Here is a 25,916-nt window from a genome sequence, read left to right as displayed (position 1 = left end):
CATTTTACTTATTAATGACAAGAAAACCTCTGAAAGAAGCAGAAATATATTTGGTGAATTAAAGTCATGGCAAACCATAACCAGAAAAGGTCCTCAGTGTCTGGTGGTTCATATGAGTCACAAACTGTATAGACTGAAACCATTTTGTGACCAAATACTAATAGTGGCAATTTAGCTTCATTTGTCCCAACCAAGTGTAAGAGGAAGTGAAATTGCCAAAAAATATATACATGCAAATATTCTTAAAACAGCGAGGGTATTTGGCACTTTAATCTCACGATCATTGTGTAACTTTAAACCCAATGCACTGCAGAGCCAAGACAAAAATTCTGTGACTGTCCAATTACACATGAACTGCCTGGTATACAGCAAAGACAAGACCAAGACTCTTGACTAAATTCAATTAAAACTTATAGAACCATTCTTTAGCTAAAACAAAAATATATACTGTATAGATAAAATAATCTTTCAAGAAAGTCAAATTGAACTGACCTTAGAGCCAAGACCTTTTTGTAAACAATACTGTCAATATTATTGTTCACAAACGATTAATGGAGTCATCTGCCACTAATGATTTGGTACTAATGCATTTTTGTGCAGTGACCAAGTGCTTTAATTTCCAGGCTGCCAAATGCAGGATGATAATGTTGATTCATGTGGCATCTAACAGTGAATAACAGTATTATTTTCTGTAAATTCAGTGTACATAAATATAAAGATGTGATTCCTAAAAAATTTGCATTGGGGACACAACACATAAGACATCAAAGAACGTCAGACAAGACTAAAACAAATACACAAATATATACACATATACGATTGACAATAACAACAATTGCGTAAACACCACCAAAAGTAAGGAGCAGTACCCTCCCCAACAGACCTGACCTCCCAACAGACCTGACCTCCCAACAGACCTGACCTCCCAACAGACCTGACCTCCCAACAGACCTGACCTCACAACAGACCTGACCTCCTCTTCACTCGGACAGTTGACCCACATGCCATACAGTACTTAATCCAAAAAACTGCATTTATAAAAACAGAACACCAACTGCTCATGGTCGTGAATCTTTTTGGATACAAGAATAAACGTTATCGGTACGAAACCCGACATCACGCCGACAGCTTAAATACAGCATTTTATTTTTGTTCATAAGGCAAAATCAGGTCAGCTCACAGTGATGAGTTCAGCAGCTTTCTGAAGCTCCCTTTAACCGCGCTGGCCCGGCACGAGAAAAGCCATCTTACACCAAACCAGGAGCCCACGGCGCCGCTAACGTCTTCGATTCGCAACTGAACAAGCAACCCGGTGGAAAGCGCACAGAGTCGTAACTTCTACAAACGCTTTACAACACCGATGCCCAGAAGATGAGCTGCGGTGACGTTTGGTCAGGTTCCGTGATCAGCAAGAAGATCTGCGAATTCACCAAGAACCATGCAAACAAAAAAACAAAAAACGCCAGCACATGCACCATCACCTTGTGGTTTAGGTTTATGTAAGAGAAATAAAAATGTTTTGTGGAGGGCGCCTAGTGTTATGATTAGACTTTTAGCAGTTATAAAGTACATACAGTAGCAAGCGATGCTCTCTTATACGTGTAACAGTAGTACAGGGGGGAGTAGTACTCCTTAGCATTAAATAAAAGGTTCAATAAATAATAACAAAATTTTAAATATACAGAAACACAAAACACACACACCCACACACACTCCCATCAACACCCACACTCAAATGAACAATACTAATAAAAAAAAAACATGGTATTACATAAAAAAGAAGAAAAACGACAAGAAAATCTGGCCAAATGCCAAATATATGAATATGAAACACAGAAAACATATATAAATAAATAAAGTATGAATGGTATGCAAAAATAAATGTGAATCTTTTGGACGAGGGGGCATCATGGAGGTTCAATATTTAGGTTCGATAAGGTTCAATATACTCACATGACAACACTTGCTTTTCTTCAAAAACAGAGCAAATACTTAAACACATGGCACAAAAGAGACAAAAAAATAGTATAAACTTTAAAAAATAAATAAAACAAAGCAACAACAACGAAAAAAATTGTTATATAGGCCTTAAGGGGGGAGGGGGGGGGGGGGTGTAGCGCACACTTGTACATAGGGTGCGGCCTTGAAGTGGCCGCCTCACAACCTAGCAACGCCACTCCGCCTCTGCGCTGGGGCTCCTCCCTCCCCCGGACGGCTTTGGCAGCATGCTATTGAAGGTGCCGTGCAGGGGAGGCGGCGGGGGCGGGGTCCGCGGCGGGGGCGGGGTCCGCGGATTGGACGATGAACTGGGTGGCCATGCAGCTGCACAACAAAGCGCTCTCTCCGGCCTCCTCCTCTTCAGGGGCGGGGGCGGGGCCCGTCCGGTCACAGCCGGTCCATGCGGAACGTGTCCTCAGTGGCCGGGTCGGCAAGCACCATGTCTGGGTCGTTGAGCATGTGCAGTCCATCGAGGGTCAGCGGGTCAATCTTCAGCTCGTCGAGCGGGAACTGTGAGTCTGCGTCGAAGCTGACATCGCCCACGCCGGCCAGCGAACTGCTCAGCTCCTTGGAGAGGCTGGGTGGAGACTCGCCGGTCACTGACGTTCACCATTCAGAACACAACCAAACAAACAAAAGGATTCATAAAGGACAGAGTTTACTCAATCACCCAGCACTGTGTGATTTATGACCCGAGACCACAATCATGACCCTGGGTGGACATACAAGATCAGATGAAAAGAATATACCTGTGAGAATAATGTTAGGAATGTTGCCATGGTTACTGTAGCCTAGTTGCTGGGTGTCCTGCAAGTTGCCGTGGCTCCCAGTCAGACCCATCATGGCCGCCTGCGTGTAGTTGAGTGTGGAGCACTGGTTGTAATGGCTGTTAGAGCTGCTCGGGTTCTCGATCATGTTCATGTTGAACTGCTCAAGCTAGGGAATAACAAATGCCATTGTAATGAGTGCACTAGCAAATATCATAGTTCACCAAAGCTTCTTTAAACAGGCCAGTTTCAACACAGTCCAAAAACACTCAGGATCACTAGACGGCTCGATATCGGCAGGGAAGCTCCGAGGTGAACCAGGTGAGGGACTGAGGGACATGGTCCAAAGTTGAGCACTGACCTGATGGGACAGAGCGTTGGTCTGTCTGGAGGCCAGCTGGTGCTCATAGAACGCGTCGCCAAAGATGCTCCCCACCACGGGAATGTGCTACGAAGACAGCGAGAGAGGCCTCGGTTTACTCCACACACACCAGGACGATGGCCGTCCTTTCAAATGTTTGTGCAAACAAAAGTGCGAGACGCTGACATACGCCTGGAATGTCCACGCAAAGGATCTGAGGACATCTGTTAAAAAGCGGTGACACAGTCTCGAAAGCGACGTGGCGTAATGTTATTTAGACACACAGCTCTGACTTTAGACACTCGCCAAATGGAAACAAACAGTTAAGGGTCAACATTAAGTTCAAGCTTCACGCAGGCAAGAACGACAAGAAATGACTAGGAAGAAAGATAAGAAGCTCTATGTAGAGGCATATTTAAGAGGACTCATCTAGCGTGTGCGGAGTACAAAACAATACAGTTTAAATATGGTCCTAGACCACAAAATGGGAGTAGAAAGCACTGTATTGATTGCACTGGGCCAGTGATTAGAGGCAACACATGATGAAGCTACCTTACTTGACGGTCAACATTAAAGGTGCAGTAGTTAAAATTTCCTCAGGGACTTTTTAAATTGAAATAATATAAATGAATCCAGTATGCTATAAACACAATAAAAGTCACTTTTAGGTCCTAATAACAAAGTCCCAGGCTAGTGAAATTCAAGTACATAAAAGAATGAAATAAAATAAAAAGCCTATTTTTTTAAAAGGCCTATTTTTGTGTCGTTTTTTAACAGACACATAGAGTAAATAAGAATCAGATCAAATTTCAAAACTGTTAGCCTGCCTAACACCAAAAAAGCCACCAGAAAAGCCAAGGAAAATGTTAACCAGTGCACCTTTAATCTTACACACATTTTTGAGAATAAACTTTCATAATTAAATAGGGAATTTCTAGATAAATACAGTAGGGTCCAAAATCTGAGTCCACTACAATTGTGCTGTAATTTTGTACTGGGATACATCTCATATTACATATTACTAGACCTCAAACTACTTCAATAATGCCTGAGAATAATTTATGTGTTTAACAGACGTTCCTCAAAATAAAAAGTTCTAGCATCTAGGATGAAACCAGGTTTGCTAACCAATATCAGTTAATATCAGCAATTAGTGTATTGTAGATAACATGTTACCACACACCATGGTAAAGTTCTATTCAAGATAAATGTATGATATTACAGCAACTTTTAAAAATAGCATGCAAAATGTGTGAAAAGGATACAAAAAATGATGGTCAGTAACCCACTGTGTAATTTAGTGTAATTTTTCACAAACTATGAAATACAAAACGTATTCACAGTGGACTCAGAAACTCAGACCTTCCTACAGTACTTATTGTACGTTTCATGACGGTTATAGGTAAAGTCACCAATCATAAGTTGACACTTGACTGTCACAGAGATATTTATAAACCAATGAGAGCAAAGCACTTAGCTAAGCGACAGAGCGTGTACAAAACACAGCCAACTAACCATTCACATCATATGGAATGACCCTCAAAGGCAACTGTGCTTCTTTACAGCTACATAATTACTCATCTGAGGTCATTCCATATGCAAAACGGTTTGGACTGATATTAAAATGAACAGTGAGCATTACTGCCGCACTAACTCAACTTAACGAGAACAAATGTTTTTCTAAATGAATGAAAGACCAATGGCTAATATATTGAATGTACACGCATGTTATTGTTATGCTGTTTACTATGTTTACTATGCCTCTAAGCCCACATAACGATCTTCACACCTACTGCTCCTATATTATAAACAGGATTAACAAGTGTTTATGGACCTCAAGAGTCTACGTCCTGCAGGAACCACCCTGCTACCCACATGTAATCTGGACGATCACGCACGAAGGCATGACATCATGAAACAGAAGCAGCAGGCAAAAGAAATCAAACATACTGCAAGCTGCACGATTCTCTTCACTTCCTGGACACACTGAAGTTCGTTCAGGCAAACAGACAGGGATAGCCAACATGCTACTGCAATAAAATAAAAATAATAAAAAAGAAAAGTTTTGACTTTGAATAACGTCAAGTCCTCTAAATCTGCCCGTTTCCCAACCCAGTTCCACCCCCAACGTTTTCTGGGACGTAGACGGCGGAACTGGGCGGAGTTAGAGGACTTATTTCTGTTATTGCAGCAAATACACACCAGGCGGGACGGGCCTGCATGTCAGTGTATGCATGGCGGAGAGACTGGATATAATTGGATTATACTGCTATGACAGCAACCCTTGTGTCGTTAGCAAACAGCCACACTCAACACCCCCAAATCCCTGACCCTCAACACCCCCAAATCCCTGACCCTCAACACCCCCAAATCCCTGACCCTCAACACCCCCAAATCCCTGACCCTCAACACCCCCAAATCCCTGACACTCAACACCCCCAAGTCCCTGACCTTAACACCCCCAAATCCCTGACACTCAACACCCCCAAATCCCTGACCCTCAACACCCCCAAATCCCTGACACTCAACACCCCCAAATCCCTGACCTTAACACCCCCAAATCCCTGACACTCAACACCCCCAAATCCCTGACACTCAACACCCCCAAATCCCTGACACTCAACACCCCCAAGTCCCTGACCTTAACACCCCAAGTCCCTGACACTCAACACCCCCAAATCCCTGGACCTTAAACAGGTTTCTGGCTGCTGGGTTGCTAACTCCTACCCACAGAGCCATCGTCCCGATACACGACACACATCTACAAACAACACGGTGGATGTTTTAAGCCCCGCCCATTTATTTCGCCTGTCGCACGCTGGCGGCTGAAGACATGATAAATGGTACCCATAAAAACAAACCACGGCGTCACCCGGGCAACGATTGCAGGGGGAGGGAATGCAGACACGGATGCTGGGGGGGCGATGGGCGGCCAAAGCAGAAGAGGCGGCGGGGGAGGGCGGGATGGCGGGGAGGCGGGGTTAAGCGGGGAGGCGGGGTTAAGCGGGGTGGGGTCCGCCCTTACTTGCGGCGAGCCTCCAGGTGAGAAGCCCTGGTTGGAGACGGGGGAGGTCGGGGACTGGTTGGCCGGAGACCCAGTCTGACTGCGATACTGCTGGAAGGAAGAGGCCTTTCAGAATGACACAGCGTCCAGGTGCGGGTGCGCCCCCCCCCCGGAGCGAGGACAGCGTCCGGAGGCCGAGCCTGGCGTGCCCGTAGCTCGCAGGAGCTCGTCGGAACATTACATGCGTTCAAAGTGGGGGAAATAAAACAAAACAAAAACAAAAACAAAAACAAACCCCGTGGGCGGATGCAGTCGGCATCCTGATTGGTGCTGAAGGTGTGACCGTATTAGCTGTCGCTAGGTCAGCTGCGGCGGGCGACAATAAGGGGGGGGGGGGTTGTGGCGTGGCACTCACCGAGCTGATGGGGGCGCTGGTGGCCGTGGGCGACTGGCTGGACAGTGAGGGCGGGGCGGCGGAGGTGACGGTGAGCGGAGGCAGCTGGATGAGGCGGATGCTTTGAGGCAGCGTCTGCTGCTGCTTCTGTAGGTCGCTCAGCAGGCTGAGGAGGGAGTACTGAGACAGCTGCTGCTCCAGGGACATGCCGTCCACCGCCATGGGCTGGGGGACAGGACAAACACACCGCTGCCAATGTGCAGGACAGAGGAAGCTGCCTCCCAGGACGCGTCCCCCGTCCCGCAGAACTGGTGCCGGCCGGGTCCCGACAGAGTTTCCCACTCAAGTGCCTCCAGGCAAGGAATCACAATTATGTGCTAGTGCATTAAGATGGCTTTACTGATGGTGTTGTCATGGGGTTAAACTCCCATCACAGGGTCTCTATTATGCCCTTAAACTAAGAATGACATTCAGCCACTGTAACACTGCTCACCACATCAGGCACCTGCATTTACTGTGTGTGTATGAATGTTTACTGTGATTTGAACAGGTGATGTAAATTCCCCTAAAAGTGCTATTTATCATAACAAATAAATACAAAAGTGAAATACGGGCTTTCATGGCCAAATATTTAGAATCTAGTAATAAATAGTCTGGGTGAGACAACAACCTTATTATCGTACGGTTGTGAGCAGCACAGGCCGAGCACTGAGGCTGAGGGGACCTCACCTGGGTGATGGACATTTGAGGTGAGAGAGTGGGAGAGAGAGTCGGGGACAGCTGCTGGGGGCAGGACGGCTGAGGCTGCTGCGCGTCGATGTTCAGCGCCAGGGTGGGCGGAACGTGTTGGGCCGGTCCACTCAGCGCCGGGGGAGAGGCGGGCACGCCGATGCCCAGGTGGGTGAGGTTGCTGCTCAGGTTGCCCGTGCTGCCCGAGGCGGTGGGGAAGGCCACCGGGTCGTCTGGGTCCAGCGGTGTCGGCAGCGGTGGGGGGAACTGGATGTTGGTGAGGTCGGGCAGGGAGCCCCCTGTGTTGTGCGCAGCAGGCATCAAGGAGGTGGTCAACTCTTGGTCAGGCGACGGGAATATGCTGTGGAAGCAAACGCACGTCAGCAAGCGCACATCAGCAAACGCACGTGAGGCACTCAAAAGTGAGCTGAAACGTCTGATTAAGCAATCTTAAGATCCTCCAATTAGTTATTCCACTGCTCACAATAAAAAAAAACCCAAAGCTGTAATATTGATAATGACTGGAAAGCGATAAAATACAGTATAGCAAATTCTTACTTAATCCCTGGAACGTCGTGGGATTTGGGACAGAGTGATGCCTTCTGGTCATCTTTCTCCATTTCTCCTTCAGGTTCCTCTGTATCTGGAGGGGTGAGCAACAGGACTAGAAAAGGAGAGGAAGAAAGTCAGACGTGGGTTTCCTCTATCTGGGGTGCCCGACACAAGCAGGAAATCTGGACCACTGCTCCCGTTACCTCGTTTTGGCTGTAGTTCCTGGGAGCCTCCGACGAAAGAGTCCTGCGGGGCGGGATTCATGGCGCTCTGATGCAGGGCGGAGTCTGAATTTGTCCTGCAACGGACGCACGACCATAGTGAAAGCGTGAGTGTTTGGGGGGGGGGGTGTATGTTGAAGGTGTGCACCAGGTACGTTCTAACATGGTTTGCAGCAGTGAACGCAGCCTTACCTTCTCCAGCTGGTGTCGGGGGGAGGCGAGAGATACACAGAGCCGTAGGGACAACTATCAATGTATTCCTCAGCGTTAAGGACAATGCTACGTAACGTGGAGGTCCTCCAAACAGTTTCAGGCATCTGAACATCTGATATTCATTATTCATTTGCAGGTACAAATGTGAATAGAAATATCTAGACATTAACCTCCAACGTATCCAACACAATGGTGAGCTAGTGCATGCTAAACCAACTAAAATAAAAAAAAAAACACAGAATATAAAAATATGCTATTATTATTCGTATTCTTATTATTATTAGGTATTTTATTATTAGGTGTCAGAAAATGAGATGAAATTCAGGCAATTAACGAGCCCTTTTTGGGAATGAGGCTAAGTGAGCTCTGTCTGTAATGCCTGTAAAAATGTGATATGTGGAATACAGACCTCTGGTTTCTATAGCTATTGCTGCCTGTGATGCTGTCCTGATGTAATATTTCATTTTCAGTGCTGCAATTGCAGAATTTAAGGTAATACCATTATTTAATCAACTGTTCTTCATCATACAACTTTTGAGATTTCTCAAAAGACTTAAACTGCAAAAAAACAAACAAAGAAAGAAATAGATTTAAAAATTTGAAGTAGATCTGAAAATTTGAAGCCAACAAGCATTAATCCCAAACTTGCTCAAACGCAGTCTTTAGATTTACAGGGCTGTTCAGAGATCAATGTGACTGCAGCATTAAAGGATATCTGACGCCCGTGTTTGTCAACAGACAGAGGCCGGCGATGCGGAGAGGTGATCCGGTTCCTGTCACGATACACACGGTCCACCAAGCCGTGGTGCCGGCTCGTTCGGCTGGTGTCCAAAACGGTAGTCTGTAAAGGGGTCTAATAAGTTTATGGGCTCTATCTGACCAGGCAGCCCGGTTACAGGTTCATCAATACCGAATACAAACATTCTCGATTTCCGTTCCTTTCAGTGCCAAGTGAATCTGACCACAAAATAAACAAATAAATCAAACAAACAAACAAGAAATCACACTCTGCAGCTATTTTAATTGAAGGTGGACTGGCGATATGTAAGCATAAAATGCAATGAGATCGTCAGATTTTTCTGTTCATAATCGGGCTAATGTATCATATCATGATACGAAATGAAACGCAATGATAATCTAAACTATGATGATGTACTAGAACCACTGACAGCCAGATGTAAGCGAAGATTTCTCCTACATAGTGCCAGTGGTGGGCGGTGCTTGGGCATGAATCATATGGCATATAACAATTAAAAAGCCTTTTAAAATATGTTGCTGCAATAAAAGGTAATAGATGAGAGAGATGCAAACCACAATGTCGCCATAAATTTGAATAAGGAAAGAACCGCAAAAGGCACATGTTTAAAATAAAAGTAATTCTTATATAGAACTATTTACACATATGTTTTGTATGTAAAATAGTCAATATGCAGTGATATCAGCAATGCATAAATTAGAAGATGGTGGTAGAGCAATAGTGCAAAGAAAGAAAGAAAGAAAGAAAAGTTCCATTTTGACTTGCCTGATCTTAAACTGATGTACAGCTTTCTCCGATTAAATGAAATATTTGTCAATATTTTACAATCGTGTTTAAGTTAAAACTATTTATTTTCTAGGCTATGTTTACAAATACAGTTCTGTACAAACAATTAAGTCAAGTCAAAACTATTTTAATATGTGTGTGGTCACAACAGGTCTCAGAATGTACCAACACAAACATCTCTCCAGTAATAAGTGGGTTAACTAAATCTCATCCATTGAGAATCTCAACCCACAAAAACAGCGACAAAACAAAAAGAGTTCAACTGATATGGTTTCTAAGAGCTCACCTGAAAAGGCAGGTCAATGTTGCTATTTCCAATCTGATTGACATTGGGCAGTGAACCTCCATAGCACTGACCACGATTCTGGCCTAGCTGCAAATACTGGGTCTTCTGTAACTGCAACTGTGCGAAATAAAATTGCATGAGTGACAGAGTGAATGACAGCGTGAACGCATGAATGAATGAATCCTAACATAAATACCATCATGGTGAAATATAAAATAATTGATGCATAAGGATAAACGCAAATTGGCGGAGTATAAACGCCTGGGTATTCAAATGAGAGATAAACGTGAGATCACACACTAACGTGTCGGTGTGCACGACTCACACATCACCCCTGGATTTAGGTTAGACAGCAGATGAAGATATTGGCCTTGCCGAGGATGGATGTGAAAACCTACATGACTTAGTTTAAACTGCATCCTCAAAAGAAAACAAGTTCGGCTCCAATATAATAATCGCTGCATACGTGAATAGACAAAATTACTGTGAGTGAAAATGTTGCACAACTCGGGCGAATAAAAATAAACAGCAGACACGGACGAGGAGAAACAGAGAGGAGAAACAGACGAGAAGAAACAGAGAGGAGAAACAGACGAGAAGAAACAGAGAGGAGAAACTGAGAGGAGCATGCGAGGAGTCTCGGTGCAGATGTGCATCACAGCTGCAGCCCATTTTGTCGAGGCGGCTCGGTTCTGTGCATCCACACATTTCTGCACTCGCTGCTCTAACAAAGCTCGCGGAGACAACATGCACACGGTGATGTGTGTGTGTGTGTGTTCAGGTGTGTTCGGTTCGGATGCTGGTCAGCAGGAAGGTCGTTCAGTCATACATGTTCTGGTCCAGCTGGGAGCCTCAGCCTGTGCGCCACCTACACCGACACATCGCGGGGATCAGCGGACACGTACCCGCGCTGCTCGAGTAATACTCAGGTCCTTCATAACCTCTTCAAACGCCGCAGTCTCCTCCGCCTGCTTCTGATTGTGCAGAGCGATTTTCTCGCTAAATTTCCGCGGATTGTTTGAGGTCGCCATCTTCCGTTCTTCTCCAAAACAGACCTTTGCGCCAGACGTGAGCGGCGCTGTGGCGTCGTCACCACCAGGAGACTTATGGGAGTTGTAGTCCGTCTAATGAACGGACCATTCATAAAACACGCCAAAAACGTTTAACGCTCTAGCACCAAAACATTGTAGGCAACTTTAACGCAAACATTATGATACCTGCGGAGATACTTCGCACCTCCATCAGATGGCAAGGAGTAAACAACTGAAGTATTGGTACTGATTGGTACTGATGCTCATTCAAAACTTCATAATGGCTTAATTTAAGAAACGCTTTGATGAGCAAAAGTTGAGCATTAGATATATTTTTAAAATGTATGCTTTTATCCTTGTATGCTTTCTATCCATCTTGAATCTTCACCAGAATCTTCTGGCCACTAGACTGAACAAGCATATGTCAATTAAATGAGCTCTGAAGGGAACTGGCAAGAACCACCACAGGCTTAAAGACCCACGTGCATACAGGTAGCTCCCTCCGTCAAGACTCAACACCAGGCAAACCTACATGTTGCCAGCATTAACTTCATGAAAGCACCTGTACAGGCAAATGCCTAACCATTTATGAAGTCAATAAGACCATGTGAATAAGACCAGGTGATCTACCATCAGGCATCTCCTGGTCTACATCTATGGCAATTAGAGAATTAGAATTAGAATTAGGTTAAGGCTGTTAGCTCCATAGGTGAAGGCTGTTAGCTCCATAGGTGAAGGCTGTTAGCTCCATAGGTTAAGGCTGTTAGCTCCATAGGTTAAGGCAAGTCCTCAAGAATCAGCAAAATGGAAACAGTAACGCTAAAGCCATAAACACACATGCCCTGCCAGTCAGCAAATACCCAGCAGGCACAATGAGGCAGCCTGAGGATGAGGATGAAATACATGATCGTATGCCAGCATAAAATCAAGCACCAAGCTCCATGTTGGATGCAAGATGCTAGCAGGGAGAACACACACTTCCTCCACAAAACCCCCGTGGAGTAGCAGGACCAGCGTGTCCCGCACAGCTGTCCTGTAGCTGCGGCATGGCGAGGCAGACAACCCGGCCCCAATGAGCTACACACGCAGGAACAGCACAGATGCGGGACCAGCGAACGTGAAGGAGTCATAATACAATACTGCACCGCATGCTCAAATTCCCAGAACTTTGGTAAAAGACCCGAGTGTGATATGACCACCCACTAGAAAAGTGAGACAGGATTATATATTTAGAAAGAGAGAAACATTTACAGATCTATCAAGTCCATTTGCCAACATTAGGGACATGCCCTCATGATTAAAAACACTTATGTATTCAGTCTTTGCTGACAAAGGGAAAATGTCTTTCCATCTTTTTGTAATTTGCAATGGTTGCCTTATATCACTATTATTATATTACACATGGACACAATAAATTGGTAAAGTATATTAGCTAGGTTAAAAATAAGTCAAAACAAAAACAAAGGAAATAATAACAAATGTTATAAAGCAGCAATACATTCAGTATAAGACATTACGCATGCACGCAACAGCTCTCCTTGAGGGCAGTTAACATGACACATTAAAGACTACAAGGATTTGTTTTATACATCATGTGCTGTCACAGGTTTTTCCATCATGAACACAGTTATACAGTAACTATATATACAATCACAATTACAGAAAATAATTATAAAATGTGATTCTGCATTCTTCGTGTTTAATAATTTCTTATCAATACTTCCAAAATACACAAGGTGTTCTGAAAAAGGTTTAAGAAAGCCTGAGATGAACTGAAAGTATTCCATAGGAAAAAGGTACATAAGAAAATATTAAAACGCAGCACAATTTTTAACTGCTTTGAGATAATGTAATCAAATGTGAATAGCAGTGATTAAAATATTTCAGTACACTGTGACCATGTTCTGAATAACTGAGATTTAAGACACGCTGGAGAACATGTTATTGATCTCAACGGAAATTACTCAGGAAATTATCGGAAATATGTGAGCTGGGTCATTGCTATTTCAATGCACAATGAAAATTGTGTCTACTCATTCCTCTCTGATGAGTTGTGCTGTTTATACCATGAAATTGTTCTTAAACAAGTTTAGCCTAGTTTTGTCAGACTATGAATGATGGTTGAGGTGCTGAACTAATTATGTTTGCTATAATGAGGAATGCTATTATTTTGAGGAATAAATGTGACTGATTCAGGCCAACACTGAAAACAGCTTTCACTGATCCTGAAATCTCTGTACCACCTTCTCTTGGTCCGTGACATCAGAATAACAAAATTGAAAAACGGAACACTAAATGAAAACATGGGCCCATCGGTTCTTGGCGAACATCCATTTTCCCTCTCAGCAAACATGTCTGGGTCTTTCAAAATCTATTTCAAGGCCCTCGGATGAGAAGACGAGGCGTACGACTGACAAAGTCCCTCCACCACATCCAGGAGGGTATTAGTGTCACAATGCAGAATAAACTCATCATAATAAAAAGCTTAAGAAATGCTTACGTTCAATATGAACCACCTATTCAATTTGGCCAATGGTATGAATAATGGTAGGTATAATGAATAATTATAATCATAATTGAGAATAGATACATGAGTAACTGTGCATCCATATAAAACGCGTCAGTGTTTAAGTAATAATCATACTATATTCTGGTCGGAAAATAACACACAAAATGAGAAAAAAACAAAAAAACCTGTCTTGTTGAAGAGTTGGGTCAGTGTACACAGATTCTCTGAGTCGTGGCTTCCTGTTCGGTTATTGTGAGAGCATAATTACTCACTTCAGTGTCCTGTACACAAATTTAGCCAACATTTACCAATAGCATACATTTCATGGAGACAAATCATAGCTATTAATAACAAGCTGGAACCTTATACCAGCAGAGTAGTACATCATGACATCATAAAAGCAAATTATGTAAAAAGAAATTAATAAAATACATTTCATCACAAAATAATTGAAAACACCATACAGCAGTATTTGGTGTTACCAAATACCTATTAAAAGTTGCAGTATTTAAGACTGTGGTGATTTTTATACATTCACATGTTGGAAGGAAAGCATGCCAAGACTTACAAAATACATTTCAAGAAAAATAGCACAATTATGCAAGGATCCCCCAGCCCAAATCTGCAGTAACACTATGTTAAATATACAAGACTACAGTCCAAAGTGTTTGTCCGACTAAGCCATTAGAGAAAGAGTACTGTAGTCCACACTTGAATGTTGCTTTGTTGAATTCAGGCTAGCTAAAGTGCATTATGAAATGCATAATATGCTTACTGACTTTGTGAGATATCAGTTTTTGAAAGTAAAATGACTTATTAAAGACTTTGATCTATGGAACTGGTTATGGTTCTCAAAACATAAATTTCTCACTTTGCATTGAAATTTGTTCATAATGTGCTTTGGTAAGAATATCTTAAAAAAGAACTCATTCTACACTCCCGAGTATTAAATTTAACACAGATTGAGGAGACATTACTTTTACATGTATTAGCACCCAAAAATGCTAACAAGTTGAGAACTGTCCCCACAGGTTTATGAAGTCCACAGTTTCTTAAACCACCAACCACGAGATGCTGTAAAATCTTCATATGCTTGAAGAACACCAAGAACTCACTTCTCACTGAGGATTCAGTACGGGTGAATTAATACCCGATTGATTCAGTAAAACACTCTTAAGGTTTCACAGGAAGGTGTCCAGCACTCTGACTTCCTGGAAGGTTTTATTGACTCTATTCAAAACTAGAGTTGGTGTTGCATGATTTGTGTGCTATGGATAGACACTTACATATTATATATTAGAGCACATGGTTATCAAGAATCACATTTGGAAGGCTTATCGTAAGGCATAAAAAAACATACAAGACCGTTGATCATTAATATGCCTTGTAAGATACACAGCATGCAGGACAAAGGAAATAAGACTATAACCCTGAGGTCATCTCATTTACCCCTGAGGTCATCTCATTTTGAACAAGCAGTCTAAAGTCTCCCCTCATTGTTTACATCTCTGAGAAGATGCTCCCATTGGTAGACATGAACTTCACTAAATAAATTAGCTCTGAACCAAAATCCAACTGACTGTGGGAGCAGGGGTAGTTAATACAACCCAAACCCATTAGCTGTGCAAAATCACCTCCAGCCAATGCATCATCGCTGAGTGACAGATTGTGGCAGTATTATAGGTGTGCAGGAAATCCCAGCAAAGGACTCTGGGAAGTGTAAGTCTCTCTCCCATTCGTCGGTGTCTGTGTTGTAGACTTGGACGATGCTTGTGACGTTATTTAGGTGCCAGTTGTATCCTCCGACAACATAGATCTTCCTGTCCAGCACGCAGCATCCAGCCTCGGACTGGCCCGCACGCATGGGGCTGACGGTGGTCCACTGATCCGTTTCTGGCACGTAGTACTCCACGGCCAGCACATCGAAGCAGCGATCCACGTGGTCCATCCTGCCTCCGAGTGCGTACACGCGGCCGCCAACACCGACCATGGCGTGGAGAACACGTGGCTCCGTCATGGGACACCTGAAGTCCCACTGATCCGTGGACGGATCATAACAGTGAAGGGTCTTCTTGTCCTCCACAGACACCCCGTAACCCCCAGAGATGTAGAGCTTTTCACCGCACGTTGCCCCCGCATGACCCCATATTCGCCTCTTCAGCGGATCCACGTACGTCCACTCGTTCGTCTTGGGGCAGTAGCACTCGACGGACGACAGGCTACCGGACCGGTTCCGGCCGCCCGTGGCGTACAGCCGGTGCTGCAGAACGTTGAGCTGGAACTGGATGCGGCTCTCCTGCATGGGCTGTATGCGCAGCCAGCGGTTGAGGTGGGCGTCGTAGCGGAACCCGGAGTCCACGGCTCCCTCTCCGCTGCGGTACTGCAGGTGCTGGCCGCCCACCACGTACACGAAGTTGTCGAGAGCCGCCACACAGGCGTGACTGCACGGCGCCTCCATCTCGGCGAGCTCGCGAAACTGCCGGGCCGCGCCGTCAGGCAAGCAGAACACGCGGCCGCTGACGGTGCGGTCGTTGTCCGTGTAGGGCGTGCCACCGAACGCCACGACAGACACCAGGTCCGAGCGGATGGCGGTGCGGGGCGACTGCATGTCATGTTGGCGGAAGGGGAGTATCTGGTAGTTGAAGGCCTCCAGGAGGTACTGGCGACACAGCACATCCTCCACCATGACATCGATGGTCTGCACTTGGTCCACCAGCTCGGAGGAGCGCATGAGCGGGAAGCGCACGTGTCTGAGCACCTGACTGGCCCCGGGCCGGCGAGCCTGGTCGTGCTGCAGCCATCGAATGGCCGCGCGGAACAAGTCGATCTCGCTGCAGTTGTGCAGTTTGTTGCTCTGCAGGAAGAACACCAGACGCTCCATGGGGATGTGAAGGAAGTCTTCCTCCTCAGAGATCTGCAGGAAGTGGCGGAATGTGAAGGCATCTACCGACTCCTTCAGAGAAGACAGGCTGAAGGTGGTGGCCATCTGGCCAATATTCAGGCATGTCTCCACACTCATGGCGGACTTTAGGAACTCCTCGCAGAGCTCCACCACCGGCACCATCTGGAGGAAGACGGCCGCCCCAAGGACGTCCTGAATGCAGTCTAGGTCAAGAGTGACCTCTGAGCTGTATGCAAAGTCAATTATATGTTTCAGTCCACGGGCTGACAAGCCCTTTAACTCGATGGTGTCCTGGTTTGACTCCTTCATCCCTCCAGTGAACATAGCTCTGTAAGAAACAACCAGCAACTTAATATGAAAAGATGAAGCCATGACAAACATTGTCCTGCATTGAACCAAAATATTATTCTGAATACATTTCTAAATTAAATTCTGCAGTTGTGAGACAATGATGCAAACACTAAAAGATAATATCTATAAATAGCCGAATGACTTACAGACATGGGCCGATAACTGCTTCAATTATTGATTGAGGCATATTATGTTTCAACTTCACATACTTTATGTTGAGTAAGGTCTAGATGCTGGATAGGTCTAGACTTGTGATCCCTAATAGTACAAAGCATTATATGACGTACAATTACTACTTCACAGAAACACCAACGATGATCTCACCTAAAGTAGTCGCTGCAGGAGGCCAAGACTGCCTTATGAACCTGGAAGCGCTCTTCGTTGACGGCCAGCACCACGTCGAGCAGCTGGCCGTGCCGTCGCAGGGCGCACAGCCCCCCCAGGAGAGTGCTGCTGTGGCCGGGGGCCGAGAACGTGCAGCGCAGGCTGCCCTTCTTACTGTTAGCCATGCTGGAACAAAACGCGTCGGATTACACCCCTTTATTTCTTACCGCTTTCTTCTCATAACCAGTGGGTATGTGCATTAAAACGACGGGACTTCTGAACACCGTCCGGTTCCGTCCGCTGTATTCCGACTTCACAGCAACACCAAGTTTCAAAGTAAGAACGAACATGACACCGCTCACTTAATTATTCACCCAGGGCCGAGAGGAGACTGGGGAGACCGAGCCAACACCACACGGACTCCTGCAGCCTCCACCACAGCCCCACAGTAGCGCCTCAAACCCTCAACAACGACGGAATCAAGTCAAAGTCTCAACCGTGTCCCGTTTGTGAGCCCGGACACTAACGCAGCTGACTAGACACGTTTGGAGGAAAAACACCGTTTTGCTTGAAATTCCTTTAGTCTAAAACTAAAGGGCGGTTTAAGGCATTTAGAATTAGGATTAACTTAAATTAGGACTTACGAAATGCTATAATTAAATGTTCTCCGATGTAATTAAGTGAACAAAGCGCCTGCTAATCTGACACATCAGTAAGGGTGTGTAGATCTTCCCCACATCAACACTGTGTGTACGTGGTAAACCATCCGAGATGATGGAGTGATGTGGACGACCTGGATCACTACGACACAACATCTACCACAGCTTCAGCTGTTTGGTCAACCTGGAGGAGTGATTTGAGCATCCTTACCTGCTCTCCCCACCACCCAACTCCGCCATCTTCAGTCACGGTGGAGGTGCTGGAGATGATGGAGGTGATGGAGATCATCATGCGTGTGCAGAATCACCACTCGCACGTGGACTCACAACTACGCCATTAAATTGTATAAACATACTTCAAAATCTTGATAGTTGTTCAGGTATAAATGTACAAACTGGTCTTACATTTACACCTCCCTGGTCTGCATCGCATTTCCGCACCTGGAACGTAATCAGCAATGGATTAAATAAATCAACACATTTACAGCACTAAACAGACGATTAGAGTGATATTGGAGTGATATTAGAGTGATATTAGAGTGATATTCTCCGTCTTCCTCACAAGGACCATTTGGTCTGAACCTCACAGCTCAACTACGTGTCGTGAAGTTTTGGGTGTGTTCACATATTGCAATTACTGACCGAATTCGCTTCCTGCATCTCCAGGCTACAGGATTTTCTAAATAATCATAATCCTAATAATAAAAATAATAGAAATCACTACTATATGTGTTACATTTTATTATATTAGTGCATTTACTCTACAATCCTTATTTTACTTCCTATCTGCACAGTGCTGCCAGTGTGAACCTGACACAACTCGTCTGGACGCACATTGATGACGTAGAAAGTAAGCGCCCAAATAAGCGTTCCACGAGGATTTTGTACTCTCACACGTACACTGGAGAGATACCATTGCGATCGAGCTATTCGTGTTTACTAACACCAGAGAAGCATTGTGTAGACCCAGAGAATAACCTCTGCCTGGAAAATGGCAACGTTGGCATCTCTCGGGCTGCCCGACTGGTTGGTCGATCAGTGTAAACAAATGGGCATCACTCGACCAACTCCAGTACAGGAGAATTGCATCCCAGCTATTTTGGAAGGTATGGTCTGTTCTTCTTTATTCCGCGCATCATTTACTGAATTGTTTCCATTTAAATGATACAAAACAGGATGTATTGACTTTGTCATACTCGTAAAAGCAGAGAAAGTCAGTTGATGGTAGTTGTATACTTCTGTTTGCTTCAGGTCGAGACTGCATGGGTTGTGCAAAAACCGGAAGTGGAAAGACGGCAGCATTTGTTTTGCCTGTGATCCAGAAGCTCGCTGAGGATCCCTACGGTATCTTCTGCTTGGTGTTGACACCCACAAGGTTGTCCAAGTTCAGTCACATTGCGCTGATAAGCGGTCCATTAAAAATGAAATTGTAAACGAAGAGGCATTGGCAATAAATAGATGTTGCGATAGGTACACTAGTCATTTACATGTAGGGTCTCTTTTTTCCTCTCTTCTCAGAGAACTGGCCTACCAGATTGCGGAACAGTTCAGGGCGTTGGGGAAACCCTTAGGTTTGAAGGATTGTATCATCGTTGGAGGAATGGGTAATGCTGCTGTAAACCAATAATATGGCATATATAACTCCACTGTTGGTCATATTTCTTAACTTAATCCAGCCAGTAATATATAATCTGTTATATCTGTTATAAACAGATATGGTGGCCCAGGCCTTGGAGTTGTCAAAAAAGCCACATATTGTTGTCGCCACACCAGGAAGATTAGCAGATCACATCAGAAGTTCTGACACAGTCAACATGAAAAGAACCAGATTTTTAGTAAGATGTTTGTCACCGTTTACAGCCCAGACTAATCTGAGCGTTTTCAACCTGTTAAACAGGACCTAAATAATGAGATGGATTTGGGTCGTTTTTCCTTAGATCCTGGATGAGGCCGACCGTTTGCTGGAGCAGGGATGCACAGACTTCACCAAAGACCTGGAAGTGATCCTTGGTGTTGTGCCGGCGAAGCGCCAGACGCTGCTCTTCAGTGCCACTCTCACAGACACACTGCAGGAGCTCAAAAGCATCGCCATGAACCAGCCTTTCTTCTGGGAGAGCAAATCAGAGTAAGGAGATGTCATTGCCCTGAACATCTTGCATTTGTATCCATAACAGTTGAGAGAACACTAAATGGGGGTTGTGCCTGTTCATGACTGGCTGGCATCTCTCATATGTGAATAACAGAGAATCTAAACCATCCTTCACACCATCCTGACATCACAGTCAGTTAGTTGTTGTAAACCCTCAGACACAGGTGTTTGTGGTTTCACTGGGAGTTTAACTAAGATCTAAGCAATCTGACACAGCCTTCTGAGATGCTTGTGCTACTCTGGAGTTTTCTATCATATGCATATATCTTTGCCATACATTGTCAAATTATCTTAGAAAGCGAAAATCACTCAAGCTAATTTTGGCACACGCTGTAGTAGTCAACACAATGATTTCCCCTTTCAGAGTTCGAACAGTGGAAGAATTGGATCAAAGATATCTCCTTACCCCTGAAAAAGTCAAAGATGCTTACCTGGTTCACCTTATCCAGAAATTCCAAGATGAACATGATGACTGGTCAATCATAATTTTTACAAATACATGCAAGTAAGTCTTTTTTATAATCTAGAAATGTAGCCTGTGCCATTAGCCTGATGAGGTTGTATCTACAGTACATGTACAGACTGAAGACTTTTATGTTCCTGCTTAGGAATTGCCAAATACTCACAATGATGCTTCGTGAATTCAGATTTCCTGCAGTTTCCTTGCATTCCATGATGAAACAGGTATAGTATAAAATATGTGAGAGTGGAGTGTACGTTTATCATTGCTATGTTCTTTATTAATCCCTCAGCGGGGAAATTTTTTTTTTTGTTTTTTAAAATTATTATATTATTTTTATTAGAGACAGCGATTTGCAAACCTTGCCAAGTTCAAGTCCAATATCTTCAAGGTTCTGATAGCGACTGATGTTGCTTCCAGGTAAAGTCACCATTACATATAAATATTCAATATATCATAAAATATATTTCACACAAAGATATTTATCAAATGCTGTTAAATTCCCACTCTTCTTTAGTTTCACCTAATATGACTCTGATGTACATTTTGGGTTCTTTCCCAAAGGGGCCTGGATATTCCTACTGTGCAGGTTGTCATCAATCACAACACTCCAGGCCTGCCAAAAATCTATATTCACAGAGTTGGTAGAACAGCACGTGCAGGTATTCTATAACTAACTTTGTACAGTCTGTCTTTACATTCTCAGTCTGTTAATTTACTTTTGTGCTTTCTTCATTTCAGGAAGACACGGTGTTTCTATTACTCTGGTTACACAGTATGACATTCATCTGGTTACTGCCATCGAGGAGCAGATCCGTAAGTTTTCTGTCAAACAATACTCATTCATAAACAATAATATCTTATAAACATAGGATTACAAGAAACATAAACACGTGGCAGACAAGATAGCTTGTTATCTGTTCACAAACGGTATTAAGACGTACAGACATTTTTGGTACTTTAACCTCAAAATGTCGATGCTTTGCAGTTTGTTGTTTTCAACTGCAAGTAAATGTTAATGTTCAGGTTTGAAATACAGTGTGGTTTGTTTAGAGGCCAAGCTGAAGGAGTTCCCAGCTGAAGAGAAAGAGGTGCTGAAGATCCTCACCCAGGTCAACGTGACCAGGCGACAGTGTGAAATCGTAAGACTATTTCATTTAATTTTAATTAAAATTTAAAGCAACCAAATCTTGGAAACTGGATGCTACATCTATATTTGCTATGTATATATTTCTTACAGAAACTGGAGTCAACAGATTTTGATGAGAAAAAGATAATCAACAAAAAGAAACAGATGATACTTGAAGGGAAAGTAAGTGTGTGTTGCACCCTAGCATGGAAATGTGAGGTGAAATAAGTGCTGTGGAAGTTTAAATGATTATTTCAAGAAACTTTGTGTTGAAGTAATAGGTTTGTGAATTTTATATTGATGTTGTATTACATTTAAATCACAGGACCCTGACTTGGAAGAGAAGAGGAAGAATGAACTTGCCAAAATAAAAAAAGAAAAAAAGAAATTCAAGGAAAAAATTCAAGAAACAATCCAGAAGAAAAATGGAAGAAACAGAAAAACAAAATGAGAACATGGGAGAGAGTTCAAGAATGCTTTAAATTTTTTGTCATACTCCATTGACTGTTGTAACTATTGTACAATGATTTATTTTATGTATAACCTAATTTGATTAATGTAAAATAAACTATACGGTAAACATTTGTTTCATTTTATTTACTGTATAGCCATAGGAAAAAAATAAAATTAAATAAAAATAAATAAATAAAAACACTGTTACAATTGTTTGAACTCTTATTATATTTTTCCGGGGCGCGGAGTAAAAGCCCGGAAGTAAAACTGTAACGGAAAAGTATGCTGTTTGAGCTATAGTATCGAAAGTTTGCCCAATAAGCGAGCGCACCTTAAAAGTCGTATAATTAATAATCGTGAGGATATTAGTACATTCAATTAGTTGATATGGTAAGTCCACATTATCATTTGCAACGTGTAGGAAAATGTAAAATAGCCACTGACACTGCAGCGGCATTATCTAGCTTGCTAATGCTAGCTAGCTGAATAGAATGTTTGCGCTAGCTACGATTAGCACGGAGAGACTCACGGATGGAGCGGGTGTGAGGTGGTGTGTGTGTGTGGTAGTGTGAGCGGGTGTGTGTGTGTGGTGGTGTGAGCGGGTGTGTGTGTGTGTGGTGTGAGCGGGTGTGTGGTGGTGTGAGCGGGTGTGTGGTGGTAGTGTGAGCGGGTGTGTGTGTGTGGTGGTGTGAGCGGGTGTGTGTGTGTGGTGGTGTGAGCGGGTGTGTGAGGTGGTGTGTGGTGGTGTGAGGTGGTGTGAGCGTGTGTGTGGTGGTGTGAGCGGGGGTGTGTGGTGGTGTGAGGTGCAGGTCCTCACTGCGGGTGTCCCAGTAAAGACAAACATGCTTTAGCAGCAGTTATGCCTCGCCATGTAACTACACCGTATTATTCATAAAATCCTGACCAGGTTTATGAGGCTAGAGAAACGCTGCATGTCGTCAAACAACAGAACATCAGTACAAGCGGTTCATAGATGGATTAGGAGAACTACACTTAAATATCTGGTGATTTCTGTTTCTTACAGCTTCCGTTATCACTACTGAAAACGGCACAGAACCACCCAATGGTATGTATGTGTGTGTATGTGGGTACATCATGGTTTGTCTGTTTAGTGTTGGATACAGTTGCACTCACGTTTCCCATCGGAGATCCTACAGTTCGTCTGTTATGTCTCGGTGTATCAAAATGCATACGTAAATAATCCAGTAGCTACTTCCAGAAGATTTATATTATGCAATGTCTAACTTGAGGAGTTGTCACACAGAGTTTATTGTTGAAAGTGTTTTGTAGATTAGGATACTGAGGCCCATTAAGCAGAGGCATCATTCAACTTACTTCTGGGCTGTTCTCTTTAATAAAGGGTTCAATAACTGAGTTTAATGCTCGGTTTAAAAAGTAACGCACCATGAAGTTAGAGCATTATTGAAGTGTGTTGCGTATCACTATCTCTGTAAAACGGGTATTGTTTGAAGAGGAGAAATAGTGAGAGAGCAGAAGCTTTTCTGCTGTTCATGTTGGGACAGTGTGCAGCTAACTGACTTCTGATTTCCAGTTGGTGGAGCTGAAGAATGGGGAAACCTACAACGGCCATCTGGTCAGCTGTGACAACTGGATGAACATCAATTTGAGAGAAGTTATCTGCACCTCTCGGGTAAACACCAGCCCAGTACCACCAGATGTATAGAATACTTAAGTTTGAAAATGCTCTGATCTACCCCGGGGGGGAGCAGCAATAGCTGGATTTAAGAACTCTCATACGGACCTTTTTGCACAGGATGGAGATAAGTTCTGGAGGATGCCTGAATGCTACATCCGAGGAAGTACCATCAAATATTTGCGCATCCCGGATGAAATCATCGATATGGTGAAGGAGGAGGTGGTGTCGAAGGGTCGTGGCAGGGGGGGCACGCAGCAGAACAAGCAGCAGGGGAAGGGGAGAGGAGGAGGCGGTGTGGGCCGAGGTGAGACCCGGGCGTGCACCACACACCTGCGCTTCAACTTCAACTTTGCCTGTGCTGCATCTGTGTGCATACTAGAGGTGATCAGTTAGCAAGACTTTCTCTGAGACCTACAGACCTCCGCAGTGTGAGTGAGATGATGCATATGCTGTTAACACAAAAATGGCTGGAGGACAAAGTGGTGCACTCTGTGTCTCCTCAGGGGTGTTTGGTGGTCGTGGACGGGGCATGCCAGGTGCAGGCCGTGGACAACAACAAGACAAAAAGCCTGGGAAACAGCAGGGTGTCAAGAACCAGCATTAAATACGCACACAGCACCTCAGGCATCTCCAAAGGTCTTTCACTGTCTTCTGGTGTGTTCTTTGGATGTAGACCGTTAGCAGCTAACTTGTCATTGGTTTATGAAACTTTTTCCTCCCCAGAATCTAATTTTAATGCATCAGTTTAATTAATTGGTTTAAAAATGCAGAAAAGTGCAGATTGATTTAAAAATGCATCACCTGTAGTAGAGGGGGGTTTTGTAAAAAGACTGCATGTTTTTTGTGTAGTACATGTGATTTGTAAACAAGGGAATGTTTGATTACTTTGTTTCATATACATTCACCAGAAATTTTTTTTGAATGTTTGGATGCTCTAGATATTTGCATTTTTAAGTTAAATACTTCATATTCAATATGGCATCCATGTTTGTCCAAAAAATATAAAGTATTTTATTTCCATATTTTTGTTTCTGGGTTTGGTTTCTGTTTTTACTTCCTTATTTTTCTGTTTTCATTTTGCAGTAAATATGCTGTAAATTATGTGCAGTGGTCAATAAACACATTTTTGTTAATTATTGCTAAATATTCTTGGGTCTGGACACATGCTCTACACTGGAAGTGTAATAGCACAGATTTCAAATTTGTTGTATGTTCTAATGCTGTTGCAGCTGGAGTAAAACGAGCTTTTATTAAGTATAATTTGATAATACCTGTTTACCTTTATGATTTAGGAGTAGTACAGTACCCCTTTAGGGGGGCACATGGGGTGTCCAATCAGATTCAGTGGGTGGCTCGGGGCCCCCACTGGTTGCCACACCGGTCCTGCCCCTAATCCCATTATCCACACACATCCTGGAATGGTTATCGCCATAGAACATAAACACGACTCAGTAAGAGTCTTAATCAAGAAATCAGTGGAGCTGTGGAAGACAATTCTAGAGGCCGATATCATGGGCCACAGTCAAGTGCGGGATTAACCAAAGAGAAGCTGTTCTTGCTGTTCAGCACAGGCCTGAAACAAATGGAATGCAGCAACCATCAGCTACCGCCTCTAAATGGATTAGTTATATGTCAGAAATGAATGAGGGATCAATTCACTTATCCATGTCAGTAGGATACAGCAGTGACATCAGAATGTCATTCGGACTGGATACGTGTGGCTGAATGGTTACAAGGAGGGGAGGTTGCTAGAACGGAGGTGATTATACTCTTAAACCTCTACACGATATGTATGACTGGCAAATAGTGAGAGCACAGAAGGATTGAAGACGCTATCAGGCAGAGTGTACATAGAATTCAATAACCAAATGGCTGGTACAGTATACAGAAACATCTGTCCCAAGGTCAAAGTGGGATACACCGCTGACCTCTATCAAACCACTGCAAGGGGAAGTCAGGGAGTTTACAGTGTGTCTTTTGTCATGCAACCAGTTGAGCCAAAAATAACTTTTACATCACTGTCCTAAAATATGTAGGGCAATGCATGCTATTACATGACCCTCTGCTGAAGGCAGTGTGACCTTTAGGCATTGTGTAGCAATATAGGAAAACATGTCATTGCTTTTCCTCATGTGCATTTTAATAATGATTAATGTATTTTCTGATTTTACCAGAGGTTAAAATTAAATCGGGCTGCATGCCAGTTTGGTCAATCATTATTAGT

General features: G+C 43.7%; 4 protein-coding genes across 8 annotated transcripts; 2 read left to right on the top strand and 2 right to left on the bottom strand.

Annotated features, from left to right (window-relative positions):
• Positions 1-1,129: 1,129 nt before the first annotated feature.
• Positions 1,130-11,157, bottom strand: crtc1b (CREB regulated transcription coactivator 1b). Of its 3 annotated transcripts, none has more exons than XM_077024386.1 (12): positions 10,974-11,157; positions 10,069-10,185; positions 8,955-9,080; positions 8,219-8,280; positions 8,009-8,103; positions 7,812-7,917; positions 7,254-7,614; positions 6,546-6,749; positions 6,152-6,241; positions 3,127-3,213; positions 2,748-2,934; positions 1,130-2,597 (listed from the first exon to the last, which is right to left on the bottom strand). In XM_077024386.1, the coding sequence occupies exons 1-12, from the start codon at positions 11,097-11,099 to the stop codon at positions 2,386-2,388; spliced, it is 1,773 nt and encodes a 590-aa protein (XP_076880501.1). In that variant the 5' UTR covers positions 11,100-11,157; the 3' UTR covers positions 1,130-2,385. The 3 variants fall into 3 exon arrangements, with proteins under 3 accessions (XP_076880501.1, XP_076880502.1, XP_076880503.1); XM_077024387.1 differs by having other exon boundaries at positions 6,152-6,238; XM_077024388.1 differs by lacking the exon at positions 6,152-6,241.
• Positions 11,158-12,319: 1,162 nt separating this feature from the next.
• Positions 12,320-18,671, bottom strand: klhl26 (kelch-like family member 26). Of its 3 annotated transcripts, none has more exons than XM_077024382.1 (4): positions 18,487-18,671; positions 18,056-18,285; positions 17,186-17,371; positions 12,320-16,838 (listed from the first exon to the last, which is right to left on the bottom strand). In XM_077024382.1, exons 2-4 carry the CDS (start codon positions 18,082-18,084, stop codon positions 15,257-15,259), a joined length of 1,797 nt encoding a protein of 598 aa, XP_076880497.1. In that variant the 5' UTR covers positions 18,085-18,285; positions 18,487-18,671; the 3' UTR covers positions 12,320-15,256. The 3 variants fall into 3 exon arrangements, with proteins under 3 accessions (XP_076880497.1, XP_076880498.1, XP_076880499.1); XM_077024383.1 differs by lacking the exon at positions 18,487-18,671 and having other exon boundaries at positions 18,056-18,104; positions 18,201-18,458; XM_077024384.1 differs by lacking the exon at positions 18,487-18,671 and having other exon boundaries at positions 18,056-18,104; positions 18,250-18,458.
• Positions 18,646-22,168, top strand: ddx49 (DEAD (Asp-Glu-Ala-Asp) box polypeptide 49). Its single transcript, XM_077024385.1, has 13 exons — positions 18,646-18,950; positions 19,096-19,219; positions 19,363-19,448; positions 19,558-19,679; positions 19,782-19,969; positions 20,358-20,498; positions 20,602-20,677; positions 20,797-20,873; positions 21,018-21,115; positions 21,195-21,269; positions 21,507-21,595; positions 21,694-21,765; positions 21,908-22,168. Exons 1-13 carry the CDS (start codon positions 18,836-18,838, stop codon positions 22,031-22,033), a joined length of 1,389 nt encoding a protein of 462 aa, XP_076880500.1. The 5' UTR covers positions 18,646-18,835; the 3' UTR covers positions 22,034-22,168.
• Positions 22,169-22,284: 116 nt separating this feature from the next.
• Positions 22,285-24,825, top strand: lsm4 (LSM4 homolog, U6 small nuclear RNA and mRNA degradation associated). The gene is made up of 5 exons (XM_077024381.1): positions 22,285-22,425; positions 23,060-23,101; positions 23,588-23,686; positions 23,810-23,996; positions 24,196-24,825. The coding sequence occupies exons 1-5, from the start codon at positions 22,423-22,425 to the stop codon at positions 24,294-24,296; spliced, it is 432 nt and encodes a 143-aa protein (XP_076880496.1). The 5' UTR covers positions 22,285-22,422; the 3' UTR covers positions 24,297-24,825.
• The last annotated feature ends 1,091 nt before the right edge of the window (positions 24,826-25,916 follow it).

This window comes from Brachyhypopomus gauderio, chromosome 12 (assembly GCF_052324685.1).
Source record: "Brachyhypopomus gauderio isolate BG-103 chromosome 12, BGAUD_0.2, whole genome shotgun sequence".
NCBI classification, from domain to species: Eukaryota; Metazoa; Chordata; class Actinopteri; order Gymnotiformes; family Hypopomidae; genus Brachyhypopomus; species Brachyhypopomus gauderio.
This window is presented reverse-complemented; position numbering and strand designations above follow the sequence as displayed.